Genomic DNA, 13,590 nt, shown 5'->3' on the forward strand with positions numbered 1-13,590 from the left:
AAGCCTGCACAAGAAGCTGTGTTTTTCAACATATTCTTAAATTGCTGTATAGTAGAGATAATACGCAATTGACCAGGCAAGGTGTTCCGCAATAACCTTCCTGCAACTGAGAATGCTGCTGCTCGAGTAATAATAGCATAATGCACTGAAGGCACCAATCTTAGATCCAGACGTTTTCAAAAGTCAGATCTGAACGACCTACCAGAAGATAACAAAATAAAGACCTGATCAAAGTACCATGGCATACTGCCACGACCTACTTGTGAAATAAGAGTCAGAACTTTGTACTGTACTCTCTGTTTCACCGCAACCAGTGAAATTGTTTCAGCATCTGTGTAATGTGATCAGACTGTGATTACGCGACTAGATAAGTTTCATTAACTGGGAGTGAAATTACATGCGTGGGGTTTTGGTTACTTTGAGGCCCTTTTCCAAAGCGGTGGTAAGCTCAACGCGGGCTTACCGCTTGCTAAAACAGAAGTACCGCTGGTCTACCACAGCAGCCTGGCAGTAGTTGCCACTCCCAGCGTACACCATTTCTGGCGCTACAAAAAATGTTAATTTTTATAGCGCTGATGTGCACCCGGTAGTAATCGTGCAGTGCCGCGCGCTGCCCAGTTACCGCTGGATAGTGCGGAAGCCCTTACCGCCACCTCAGTGAGTGGCAGTAAATGCTCCCTCCACCAAAAATGGGCGTGTGGCAATGCTTCACTTGCCGCATGGCCATTTCTTAAAAAAAAGAAAGATCTGCCTTTTACCCGGTGAGGTAAAAAAGGGGCCTTGGAGCACGTCAAAACCATGCACCTATGCCAGCGCACTCCCCCTTTTGCTGCAGCTTTGTAAAAGTATCCCTTTATCTTGCCTGCCGCTGTGACATCAAATACTACAGTGTATAGTAAGAAAGGGAAGTGAATGTGCTAGCTGTGAAGATGGCGTCTTCTCCAGTGTCAGTGCTTGTGGTGGGTTTAGAAATGCCATCAGAATAGATGCTCTGCTCCATTTAGATCAAAACGAGTTTGTAAGTGCAAAATTTGACAGAGGTGGGTTGGCTTCTTTTTTCAATAGGGTGGTCCATTTAAATCTGAAACCTGTTAAAACTCAGCCTGCTCAATTTAAGCAAGCTGTCCCTGCAGATAAGGCACCCAGATTCCATGATAGAATATTAATGCAAGTCAGCATCCGCACATGTAAATATGAGTGTAAATGGGCATCCTTAAATGCCCCAATATTCTGTAAGTAATATGTGGAAATGTTGGCCACGCCATCCCAGTGAGTGCAAGGCATTTAGGTGTGTACACATGCGTGCTGACATTCTACAGATATACAAGTGTGCAAATTTGCTAACGTGTAAGTGCCCTGTTATACAATGTGGGACCTAGTGCTATTACATAGTTCTACAGAGTTTAAATATAATGAAGGAGGTTCTTCAGTAGTATTAAATATATATTTTACCTGGTTCCTTTGCCTCTTCTCTCTTGATTGGGGTTGACCATTCAATATTGGAATATTTCTTTTTTTTCTCCAATATGTAAAAATTGCAGTGCTTTGCATTAGCCCAAATAACCAAGCATATTGTGTAGACAGTGTTTTGCTATTCATGTTTTATATACTACCAGCTGTCCCAAAGGATTAAAAGCAGTTTACAATTATAATATAACCTAACATATAAGAATAATTCAGGCTAGAATCATTAAATTATTGCAAGACATTTTTTGACAAATTACAACTCGAACAGGAACGTTTTAAAAACCTTTCTGAAAGGGAAAATGATGGTATAAGTCTGATACAACGAGGAAGATCATTCCAGATCTTGACTGCATGAAAAGAGAATGAACTCTCATGAATAGTTTTAAGCATATGTTTTTGGGTATAGGGTAACCCATTTGTAGAGTACGCAAAAAACAAACAAACCAGTGACTGCGTCCTGAAACTGGAAAAACCAAAAGGTCAATTACATCCTCAGAACCTAGAACAAAAAGTGATTTGTAAACCATACAAGCTAACTTAAATTTGATCCGCTGTTTAATAGATAACCAGTGAAGATCCTTCATAAAGATAGTCACAGAATCGAAACGACCTTTGCAGTATATCAATCTAACTGCTGCATTATGCAGCAATTTTAGCCTTTGCTGCAGTCTAGCTGAGATGCCCCCATACAAAAAAATTACAATAATCCAACAGTGGAAAGAAAATTGCTTGAGCCAAAATCCTAAAGTTATGTGGATGAAGTAGAAACATAGAAATATGACGGCAGATAAGGGCCATATGACCCATCCAGTCTGCCCATCCTCTGTAACCCTTAACTCTTCCTTTTCCTAAGCGATCCCACATGCTTATCCTATGCCTTTTAAAATTCTGGAACAGTCCTCAACTCCACAGTCTCCTCCGAGAGGCCATTCCACTCCTCCACCACCCTTTTTGTGAAATAGTACTTCCTTAGATTACTTCTAAGCCTATTCCCTCTAACTTTGTCATTTGCCCCCTCATTCCAGAGCTCTCCTTCATTTGAAAAAGGTTCTCTTCCTGTACATAAATGCCCTTGAGATATTTAAACGTCTCTATCATGTTTCCTCTCTCTATCCTCTCTTCCACCGTATACATGTTGAGGTTCATAAGCCTGTCCCTATAATTTTTGCATTCAAGACCGCTTACTAATTTTGTAGCCGCCCTCTGGACCGACTCCATCCTGTTTATATCTTTCCGTAGGTGCGGTCTCCAGAACTGCACACATATTCCAAATGGGGCCTTATACAATGGCACTATCACCTTCTTTTTCCTGCTGGTCATGCCTCTCTTTATGCACACCCAAGCATCCTTCTGGCTTTGACCGTTGCTTTTTCTACCTGTTTGGAAGCTTTAAGGTCATCAGACACAATCACCCCCAAGTTCCGCTCTTCCTTCTTACACTGAAGCACTTCACCCCCTATACTGTACCGTTCCCTCGGATTCTTGCGACCCAAGTGCATGACCCTGCCCTAGGACCAATCCCTGCGGTACTCCACTGATGACATCCTTTTCTTCAGAGCAAGCTCCATTTACCACTACCTCTGTCTCCTACCATTCAACCAATTTTTAACCCAATCAGTTACTCTAAGTCCCATACCGAGGACACTCAATTTATTTTATTTAGTTATTTATTTATTTGCTACATTTGTATCCCACATTTTCCCACCTTTTTGCAGGCTCAATGTGGCTTACATATTACCGTTACCAGTGTTAGCCGATTCCTGTCTGAACAAATACATGGTTTGAATGAATACAAAGTGATATTGTGAAAGCATGAGGTGCATGTATGGTATGTACAATTGGGGGAACTTTGAGCAGGGACTGTCCTTCTTTGTTAAACTGTACAGCGCTACGTAACCCTAGTAGCGCTCTAGAAATGTTAAGTAGTAGTAACTTAGAGAGGGAGAGGGGAGGAAGAGTCAGGTAATGTCCATTACGGTCTTTGGTTACATTGTGTCGCAAGTGTCCAGGTATTTTATGTTGGGTCGGTGGGGTATGCTCTTCTGAACAGTTCTGTCTTTAGTGCTTTCCAGAATTTAGGTGGTCGAGAGTAGTTTTACTGCTTTTGGCAGTGCGTTCCACAGTTGTGCGCTTAAGTAGGAAAAGCTGGATGCATAGGTGGATCTGTATTTGAGCCCTTTGTTGCTTGGGTAGTGGAGATTTAGGTATGGAGAATAGGGCCCAATGGTCCTCATTGCCTCCAGACCACTCTCAGTCTGCCCCATGGTAATTTCATATATTACATTTTGATATACTGCCTCCCACTTGGGGCATCAAGGCGGTTCATAATTCAAGAAGAATGTGCATCCCTATTTCTCAATCAATAACATATATCTCAGTATTTTCAATGAAGGAAGGGGGCAATACTTTTCAAAACTTTCACCTCCTCCTCACCAAAATTGGCGATCGCCTTTACGGTAATGTAGGGTGAGATAAATAATACCTAGGGCAACAAGTACCCACAGATTACTTATACCAAGATTCCCTGATGCATAAGTCTGCCTAACAGACTCACTAGCTCTGTCTAGGGTGAGATACAGGAATCTTGCTTCTGGCACCTCTCCAGGTGTTTTGGTGTGTAGAGTGAAAAAGAAAGACACAGCTGATAGATATATATATTAGCTTTATTATGGATAAGAAAATAGAAATACTCTGCGCTAGCTTATGCAATAAAAATATCCCTTACTGATATGAGCACTACCGAAAATATATTGTCTAAACTACACTCTGATTATCCTGAGACTAAGTACGGTAATGATTAGAACAGTACAAATGATAACCTAATAATCCTTATGAAACTTATCACACCTTATGCAAAATACACATTAGCTGCTTTCTCTGACCAAGAGCTGACATAAACCAGTCGTACTTAGATAAAACCACTGCCTAACCCCAGACCAGGAAATATATCACTGTGATCTTACCACGCTGTCGTGATGACGGCTTCAGATAAGACCGGAGCAGAATCTCCCCAGACGCTATTTTAGCTGTCGGTGTCTTAGGTAGTGCAGGTCTTTATTAGCCCACGTAGGTTCCCGTCACTCCTTTGGTTATCAGAGCCAATATCTCTGCCACAGGTATTTGCACCAGGATGCAGGTCACGATGTTGGTATCATACAAAGTCTCTGGCTCCCCCCGAGCCTTGCTGGATTTCTCAGGTCCTCTTACCAGTTGCCCCCCTTCCAAGGGTCTCCGACTCACTTCTGTTCCCGCTTTCCCCGTCCCTCTCGGTCAGGTGACGGTAGAAACCAATCATGATCATGTCCAGTTCAGTACATGGGCAAGAAGAGTTCTTTGTTTTGTGACCTTGGAGAATGGTAACTTCTGGAGCCATGTCTGCCTCCCTACTCCGTTCTCAGGGTGATAGAAGGGGGTGTTTAGAACACAGACTGTCCTTGGCTTTAGCAAGCCTGTCAGTGATTTTCCACAAGTTGAAGCTGGATCTTGCTGACACAGAGATGTTGCAGCAGCCATCTTATTATACCAAGATGTCATAGGCTTGTATAGGCCCAGACCAGCATAGGCTAGATCACAGGGAAATACCCCTACAGATTCCCCCCCTTGGAGATGGAATTTACTACAAAGGAGTAAAAGCCTTCTCCAACCTAACTAATAATACAGCTAGACGGGTTGACATCAAGACTCATGGTCAGGACCAAAAATTAAGAACTGTAAATGTCAGTAACTCAAAACTAACACTCTGGTAATGATAACTGGAAGCAAATAATTCAAATACTTTATGAAATCATAGCAATGTTCAAAAGTATAGCAAAACTAAATAGCAAATCACTGATACTAGAACAAACATAGGGTGTTAGCAGTTATGTCCTACCACATGAAAACATAATCAAAAATCAATTATCATACTATTATAAAATGCATGGCAAAGCATAAGCAAATCAGTCCTTAATATGATAGTAGACTAAAACTGTTGCATCGTGGAGAATTACTCATGGGTGACCTCCACAAAGTCTAACAAAGTCAATGATATGAGAGTCTTTAGACTGTAAAACGACATAATGTCCAAACCATAGTCAATAGGGTGGACCGTGATGAATAATGAGGTGTGAATGGACAACTTCTCACATCAAGAAGACATCAAACAGGAACAAAATGGTCCACGTAATGGTGATGATGAAGAAAGTCTTCAAACATAAGCATTGGACACAGTTCAAAAAGAAAGTCAATGAAATGTCCCAAAAACAAACAAACACACATCCAAAACTTCACTGTCAGGAACACTGGATCGGTTGAAATAAAAATAAAACCAAACAAATTCCCCCCCAACAAGAAGAATGATTCTTGGGAAAAGAAAAACTCCAACAGTCATGACTAAACAATGGAAATCATGAGGAACAAGGGGAAGGGATGTTGAAAACCACCAATGGATTAGGAAGCAGGGCGTCAGGAACATCTTGAAGAACGACATCAAGAACGGAAACAGGATCAATCTGTTAGGCAACTGCACCGGATCTTCAAGGTTTTGTTTTTTTTCTTTGTAGCTGAAAAACAAAAGAAGACGAAGCTATTCTGCTTCATGGTTAGTTTGTGTCATTTCAACAATGCATGTATCTGGAACCAAGTGACTGGGATGACATGGTCTCAACTGATTGATGTGGACCCACTTAAGGTTATCTTCACCTTGAGAATTTTTCCTGAGGCGAATTTGGTAAGCCACAGGTGAAGCTTTTTCCACTATAGGGAAAGGACCATGCCAACTGGGTAGAAACTTCTTTTCTTTAACCTTGTTTCTGGCAAAATTGAAATAGAATACCTTGTCGCCAATTTGGTACTCTTTGGAGGTAGTCCCTTGATCATAGTAGGCTTTTCTACCTCTAGCGCTACTTTCCAAGTTCTTCTGGGCAAAGGCAAAGGCACTTTGCAAATGTTGATGCAAATGGGTGACATACTCATGAGAGGAAGTAGCACTGGACAAGTTCACATCATTAGTCCTGTAAAGCAAATGAATTGGTAACATCATTTCCCTACCTGTCATCATCTCAAAAGGTGACACTCCTGTAGACCGATGGGGTGTGGCACGTATGGCCATGAGGACCAATGGTAACTTCATGTTCCAATCCTTACCTGAGGATGACACGTACTTCTTCAGAATGGTGATGATGGTCCGATTAGCTCTTTCCACTTGGTCTTTCACCATAGCGTCAAACTCTGAGAAAGGCTGGTTGGTTGGAATTTCCACCTGCTCTTCAATGTCCTCCTGCAGAGATGAAGTTTCAACCGCATTCACCACTCTAGACTTCTGGGGTAAAGACATCTTTCTGGACAAAATCAAGTAGTCGTCTTCCATCTGCACTTGCGAACCCGTTGCATCATATGGCCAAACAAACTCCAGCGAGATGAGGCCTCTGGGAGAGGTGAACAGACATTCAGGTGTCTCCCCCCCCTGGCAGGTGTTCCAAGAGGAAGGCAGCCTGCCAACAATGGGCAAACTTACCTCGACATCAGGAAAAGAGTCTCCCACTAGAAATCCAAAAGGGTCTCCTGCAGACACTTCTACTTCATCAAACTGTGGATTGGTGACTAACAGGTGAAAAGTCTCACCAATTACCTCTAACCATGGCAGAACACCGGTGGACAGCCCTAGGTCACGAAAATGAGCATGAGTGTTGAAGAACACCACTTTGTCCAACAGACGCTGTCCCTGGGCAAGACAGAGCTTGATGGAAAAGTCCCTCACTCTAGCTGGAATGGTCACATTTGTATCACAGACTACTTCACAGACCTGGGGTATGGTCTGTCCAGACTTCAAGCTAACAGGCGTTACTTCAGATTCCACTGGGCTGCCATCAAGTCTACTCCACAAGACCAGGTTCACCAGATCCACATAAACTCCCAGTCGCACAAGGCAATCGGAGCCCAGATATAAGGGCTGTGGTAGGCCTCTCACAACAGAGAAGTGGTGGGTGAACGACTTCTGTCCCACAGTCAAAGGAAGGCTACACAGTCCCACGAGCGTCTTGGCACCTTGTCCAGGTACCTGCACAGAAGTGGGCGAACACTTACTGAAGTGAAGTTGCACAGACTTGCGAAGACAATAAAACAGAGTGTCACTGATGAAGGAAACGTCACTAGGCAACAGCAACGTGGACTGGAGTGTTTGGATGTCAGCTATCTGGACAGGAATGGTGTAAGCATCATCCTTCTGTTGAATGTCCATCAACTTGCGAGGATGCGGTGAGTCTGGACTGGAAGTGGAAACAGAGGCCTCGTGGGCTATCTCGGCAGCAGCATCTGGGGAGTCACCGGTATGAGTCGAGTCAGTCAAAACAATTTCCAAATTGTCATCCTGGAGAACAATGTCAGCTATCCGGTCCGTTTGGACGCGGATAACTTCACCACGCTGTTCATCCCCCCCTGGTGCACCACACAACTGGAGCTCCCAGGTGTGAGGGTCTTCTGACTTCCGGAAATTCATTAGAATTGGGGAATCCCTAAGCCCCACGGAGCTGGAACCACTGACTCTGCTCATATGCTTTACTTTCCCATATGGGAGGGGACTTGCGACTTGGGCCCAGATGACTTCATGGCGATAATCCAGATCAGTCTGCAATCTCTTCAGAAGATCGTTCCCAATTAAGAATTCTTCACCAGCACCAGTAGTAATGATAGCAGGGTGTTTGACAAACAACTCGCCGAACTGCAAGGAAAGCCAAACCCGTCCCACAGTACCGATGCTTTGATTGCCATAGGCCACCAGTGACAAGTCACACGGGGTGACACGCAGCGCCTCCCCACCTCCCCCCAGAAAAGCCTCAAGTTTCTGAAACATGCCCTGGGTGATCAACGTCACCTCTGAGGCGGTATCCAGTAGACCCTGACAGGAAAATTTCTGTTGAATCAACAGAGCTAAGGTATATCTGTACCCTTTAGGAATAAGTTTACCAAGAAAATACCTGTTTTCCTCATTCGAGTCCTGTAAGAGAGGCCCTCTCGGGTTAGAGGGCTGGGCATCAGCATCGGTCACGGAGGACTCCTCACTGTTGGACGACAACGCATTCACATGAACTGTGGACATGATGGTTGGTGAAGGAGGGTCCGAGTCTAGTCATGCCAGGTCTTCCTCACAAGAAACCGGATCTTCCAGTAATTCAACGGACTTGACACTCGGCCTAGGCCCTGTAATTGGCCCGGAAGATTTCTCTTTGGGCTTCTGAAAGTTGCCTCCTTTGTTCGGTGACGAGGATGGGTGGGGTGCGGCTGCAGGATTTGTTCGTTGAAGTTGCGCCATCAGTTGCTCAATCTGTGCTTGTTGGGTCCGGATCTTTTCCGCTGCCCACTGTCTCTTGTTAAAACGCTTCCTTTTCGGGTCCTGTTGTTGGCCCTCCGGCGCAGTCGGAGGCGTGGTGCCCTTTTGCTGGTAAGATTGGGTATTGCCAACCCGGGCGGGTGTAGAAGGACTTGACATCTTGTTTTCCAGAGAAAGCGTGGATGTAACAGCACAAACACTAGGTGGAGCCACTTTGCTGCGATTCTTAGGAACTACTTGTGTGGTCGCCGCATCAGGCTGCTCGCGACACATATCAAAAAGCTCCTCCGCCCGCTTTAGCAGAAGGGAAAAAGGTTCACTTTTCTTTCCTGCTAGAGACATTTTCACTTGATTGGGCAGACCTTTCACAAAAAGATTCCTAAATTCCCCAAACTCAAGCTCTTTGGCCTCTGGGTCCGCCCCCCCATCGAAAAATGTGCGCCTCAGGCGATAGGACCATTCATGTGGACTCTCATTCGGCCCGCAGCGCATATTATATGCTGCCCTTTTGGCCTCGGTGGGGTCCGCAAACAGTCCATACCGCTTTTTCAACGCTTGTTCCACGGTGGAGAGATCATTACTCTCAGCCAAAATTGCCTTTAAATACGTTTGGCACTCAGTCGCAAACGTCCACTGCAGTAAAGCTCTTTTATCTGAGTCGGCCTGAACCTGTAAGAAATTGAAAAGGTCATGCACGCTATCCAGATGTGCGTAGATTGTCACCTCAGAAGACTCTTTAAAAGGTGTAATCATCGCCCGAAGTGTTTTCATTACTTGTGAATATTGGTCCCTAGATAAAGGAATGACTTTGTGTCTCTGAGTGGAGTTCCGCTGCTCTCCAGTAGGGGACGTAAACAGTGGTGCTGTGGTGCTGCTGATGTCATCAAGAGGTGCCGTGAGCTGCGCCCTTCCTGGGCGGAGCATAGGCCCAATTGTACCGGTGCCCTCCTCAGGTGTCACAATAAGCTGTGACCTTCCTGGGTGGGGCCTAGGTGCAACTGTCCTGTTAACATCATCAATTTGCACAGTGTTCTGTGGCCTCACTGGGCGGAGCCTAGGCTCCTGCATGCTGTCTAAGGTCTCAGGAACTAGGCTACTGTACCGGGGTGGGGCTGTCAACTGACAAGGGTTAGGCTCCAGCTCTACTTCATTTCTCGGGGACCATTCAGGCAGTTTGAACTGTTCTAGCATAGGACTGGGCGACCTAGAGTCAGCCCTATTCTGTGATTCCATGGGTGTAGCAGTAGCCTCTTCCATAGAGTCATATACCTCCTGCTGGACCGTATCTAGTTCTGTCCTATACTGAGTTAATGCCTTTACACACATCTCTCTGTCCTGCCGAGCCTGTGACAACTGTAGTGAAAGCATATTATTCTTCTCCCATAACTCCACCCGTCCTTCTTCTGCCTTGTGCCAAGCCTGCCGGGCAGAGCTGACACTCCCTTTTTCCTGTTTCAACTCCCTACTCAAGGCCGTAATCCTATCCTCATATGTTTCTCTCACTTGCTCTTGCCGGGAGTGAAAGTGATCAGCTTCTTTCTTTCGCAAACTTAAAGTCTGCATCATCTCCTCCAATTGATAAGATTTAGAAGCAAGGGAATCGTTTTTCTGCCTCATATCCTTCTCCAAGGACTGGGCAGTCAGTTTCCAATGCTCTTTATCTTTCTCTAGGGCTGCACACTTTTCTTTCAACACTGCACAAGCGGAACATGGAACATTGCCCTGTGGACCTGAAGCACCCTCCCCTCCTCCAGCCGTTGCCTGAGAAGTGATGCTCTCTAACCTCAATTGTAAATCCAATCGTTCTGTTTTCAGAGCATTAACTTCATCACGCAGTTGTTGGAGTTCAGTTTGGAGGTCAAAGGTACTACAAGCTGCACTTTCGTTCTTAGCTAGTAGGGTACAGCCGAGCTCCACTAGTGCTGCCACAGTCAATCTATTTTTAACCTTCAACACTGCATGCAATACAAAATCATATGCCTTGTGACTTTCAGGCGAGTTTTTCCTAAACAATTTCAACAGAGAGTTTATAGAATACTCCGGTACTGCCTTATTAGACTGTCTTGCACTAATTAAAACTTCAAAAACAGTGACTTCTAGCGCGGAGAGCATATTGCTAGGTGACGTCATACTGAAGAACTGAAAGCTGCTAGCAAGTAACACAACTAGTACTGAAAAAAAAACCTTATCTCACTGCTAGGTCGTAAAGCTGGCAGAAGCAGCAGATTTACGACTACCAGTGTCTATAGCACGCTTCACAGACACTTTCCAGTGCACACACAGAGAGAGAAATTTAAAGTTCAGAACTATACAGCTAGGATTTCTTTCTTTCTACAGAAAAAAACAAACGGATTCTTTCCTCAGCTCTTTGAGATCCCGCCACGAGCTCCCATTTGTAGGGTGAGATAAATAATACCTAGGGCAACAAGTACCCACAGATTACTTATACCAAGATTCCCTGATGCATAAGTCTGCCTAACAGACTCACTAGCTCTGTCTAGGGTGAGATACAGGAATCTTGCTTCTGGCACCTCTCCAGGTGTTTTGGTGTGTAGAGTGAAAAAGAAAGACACAGCTGATAGATATATATATTAGCTTTATTATGGATAAGAAAATAGAAATACTCTGCGCTAGCTTATGCAATAAAAATATCCCTTACTGATATGAGCACTACCGAAAATATATTGTCTAAACTACACTCTGATTATCCTGAGACTAAGTACGGTAATGATTAGAACAGTACAAATGATAACCTAATAATCCTTATGAAACTTATCACACCTTATGCAAAATACACATTAGCTGCTTTCTCTGACCAAGAGCTGACATAAACCAGTCGTACTTAGATAAAACCACTGCCTAACCCCAGACCAGGAAATATATCACTGTGATCTTACCACGCTGTCGTGATGACGGCTTCAGATAAGACCGGAGCAGAATCTCCCCAGACGCTATTTTAGCTGTCGGTGTCTTAGGTAGTGCAGGTCTTTATTAGCCCACGTAGGTTCCCGTCACTCCTTTGGTTATCAGAGCCAATATCTCTGCCACAGGTATTTGCACCAGGATGCAGGTCACGATGTTGGTATCATACAAAGTCTCTGGCTCCCCCCGAGCCTTGCTGGATTTCTCAGGTCCTCTTACCAGTTGCCCCCCTTCCAAGGGTCTCCGACTCACTTCTGTTCCCGCTTTCCCCGTCCCTCTCGGTCAGGTGACGGTAGAAACCAATCATGATCATGTCCAGTTCAGTACATGGGCAAGAAGAGTTCTTTGTTTTGTGACCTTGGAGAATGGTAACTTCTGGAGCCATGTCTGCCTCCCTACTCCGTTCTCAGGGTGATAGAAGGGGGTGTTTAGAACACAGACTGTCCTTGGCTTTAGCAAGCCTGTCAGTGATTTTCCACAAGTTGAAGCTGGATCTTGCTGACACAGAGATGTTGCAGCAGCCATCTTATTATACCAAGATGTCATAGGCTTGTATAGGCCCAGACCAGCATAGGCTAGATCACAGGGAAATACCCCTACAGTAATATGTAAGCCACATTGAGCCTGCTAGTGGGTGGGAAAAGGTGGGATACAAATGTTACAAATAAATAACATTGGTTTTGGTAGCCTTTTCTGTTCTTTGTTAATATCTCACTTTCTTCACATTTTTGGCAGCTCTGGGATCCGTACCATCGCCTTTTGACTGTTTCCTTTGTAATCGGGGGTTGAAGACATTGGCTCTCAGAATGAAGCAGCATTTCCAGAATGCAATGGCGGTAGCGCAGTTTCTTGAATCAGACCCACGTATTGAAACAGTCCTGTTTCCAGGTGAGTGCTTATGGCTCAGATGAGCAGCCTCCGACTCTAGTCCTTCACTTGCTTTTGTGCATGTATTTTGCAGGCTGGGCGGAGCAGGACTGGCTTCTTTCTAGCATATTGTATATAGTTACAGATGAGATTTCATGTGTAACTTGGAAGCTACATGGAAGGTCATTTAAAAGAAAACTGCACCCTCTGTGCATGATAACTTTTCAACTGCATCAGCATGAAGATTACACAAAGCTGCTATTGTGCATGAGTTCCTCCTTGAGATGACACCGGCACAGAATGTCTTTGTGTTTATGCAGCTTGTTGCCCAATGTACTGGTTTGATTTTTTCCTGTGGTTTTGAATGAATTGCAGGTCTGCCTTCACATCCTCAGTATGAGCTGATGAAGCGGCAGTGCAGTGGCTGCTCTGGCATGATCAGCTTTTACATTAAAGGCAATCTCGAACATGCAAAGATATTTCTCAAATCCCTAAAGGTAACTGCATTTATTCATTCTTGCACCAAACTCCAAACTACATTTGTTAAAGGAAGTCCTGAGTGCCCTTCCTTTGCCCTCATGTTCTTGGCTTGCTCTTGGCCTTCCCCATTCTCTTCATCCTCTACCAGAGAGTTCTCCTGTTCATTTTCGATTCCCGCTGCAACTCCTTGTTAACTCTCCGTTGCCCTGGGTACAAAATAAGTACCTGCGGATAAAATGTAAACCGCTGTGATTATAACTCCAGAAAGGCGGTATATCAAAACCCATCCCCATTTTCTAACGATCCACTTAAGCTCCTGCTCCTGTTAAAGAAGCATGGGGTGTACCTCTGTATTACTACATCTGTTCTTATAATCTATGACTTCTTCAGCTTCCATGCTTCACTCATCCTGTTTCCTCTCTCTCTCTCTGATTTGGCACCACTTTGCACCACCTATGCCCCTTCTGTTTCTGATTTATTTACTGCCTTTTTCAAGGAATTAACACAAGGTGATATACTGCAGAAGTAAGTCAAACATAGGCAGTAGA

At 44.5% G+C, this 13,590-nt stretch overlaps 1 protein-coding gene across 1 annotated transcript in view; it reads left to right on the forward strand.

Moving 5' to 3' along the window:
* The window catches only part of CTH (cystathionine gamma-lyase), a 69,693-nt gene that overhangs the window by 26,967 nt on the left and 29,136 nt on the right, over positions 1-13,590 (forward strand). The window contains exons 8-9 of the mRNA XM_030206024.1: positions 12,431-12,583; positions 12,938-13,059. Of these exons, the coding sequence (XP_030061884.1) occupies positions 12,431-12,583; positions 12,938-13,059 (275 nt within the window). The remainder of the gene's footprint in view (positions 1-12,430; positions 12,584-12,937; positions 13,060-13,590) is intronic.

The sequence above is a fragment of the Microcaecilia unicolor genome, chromosome 6 (genome assembly GCF_901765095.1).
Source record: "Microcaecilia unicolor chromosome 6, aMicUni1.1, whole genome shotgun sequence".
NCBI lineage: Eukaryota > Metazoa > Chordata > Amphibia > Gymnophiona > Siphonopidae > Microcaecilia > Microcaecilia unicolor.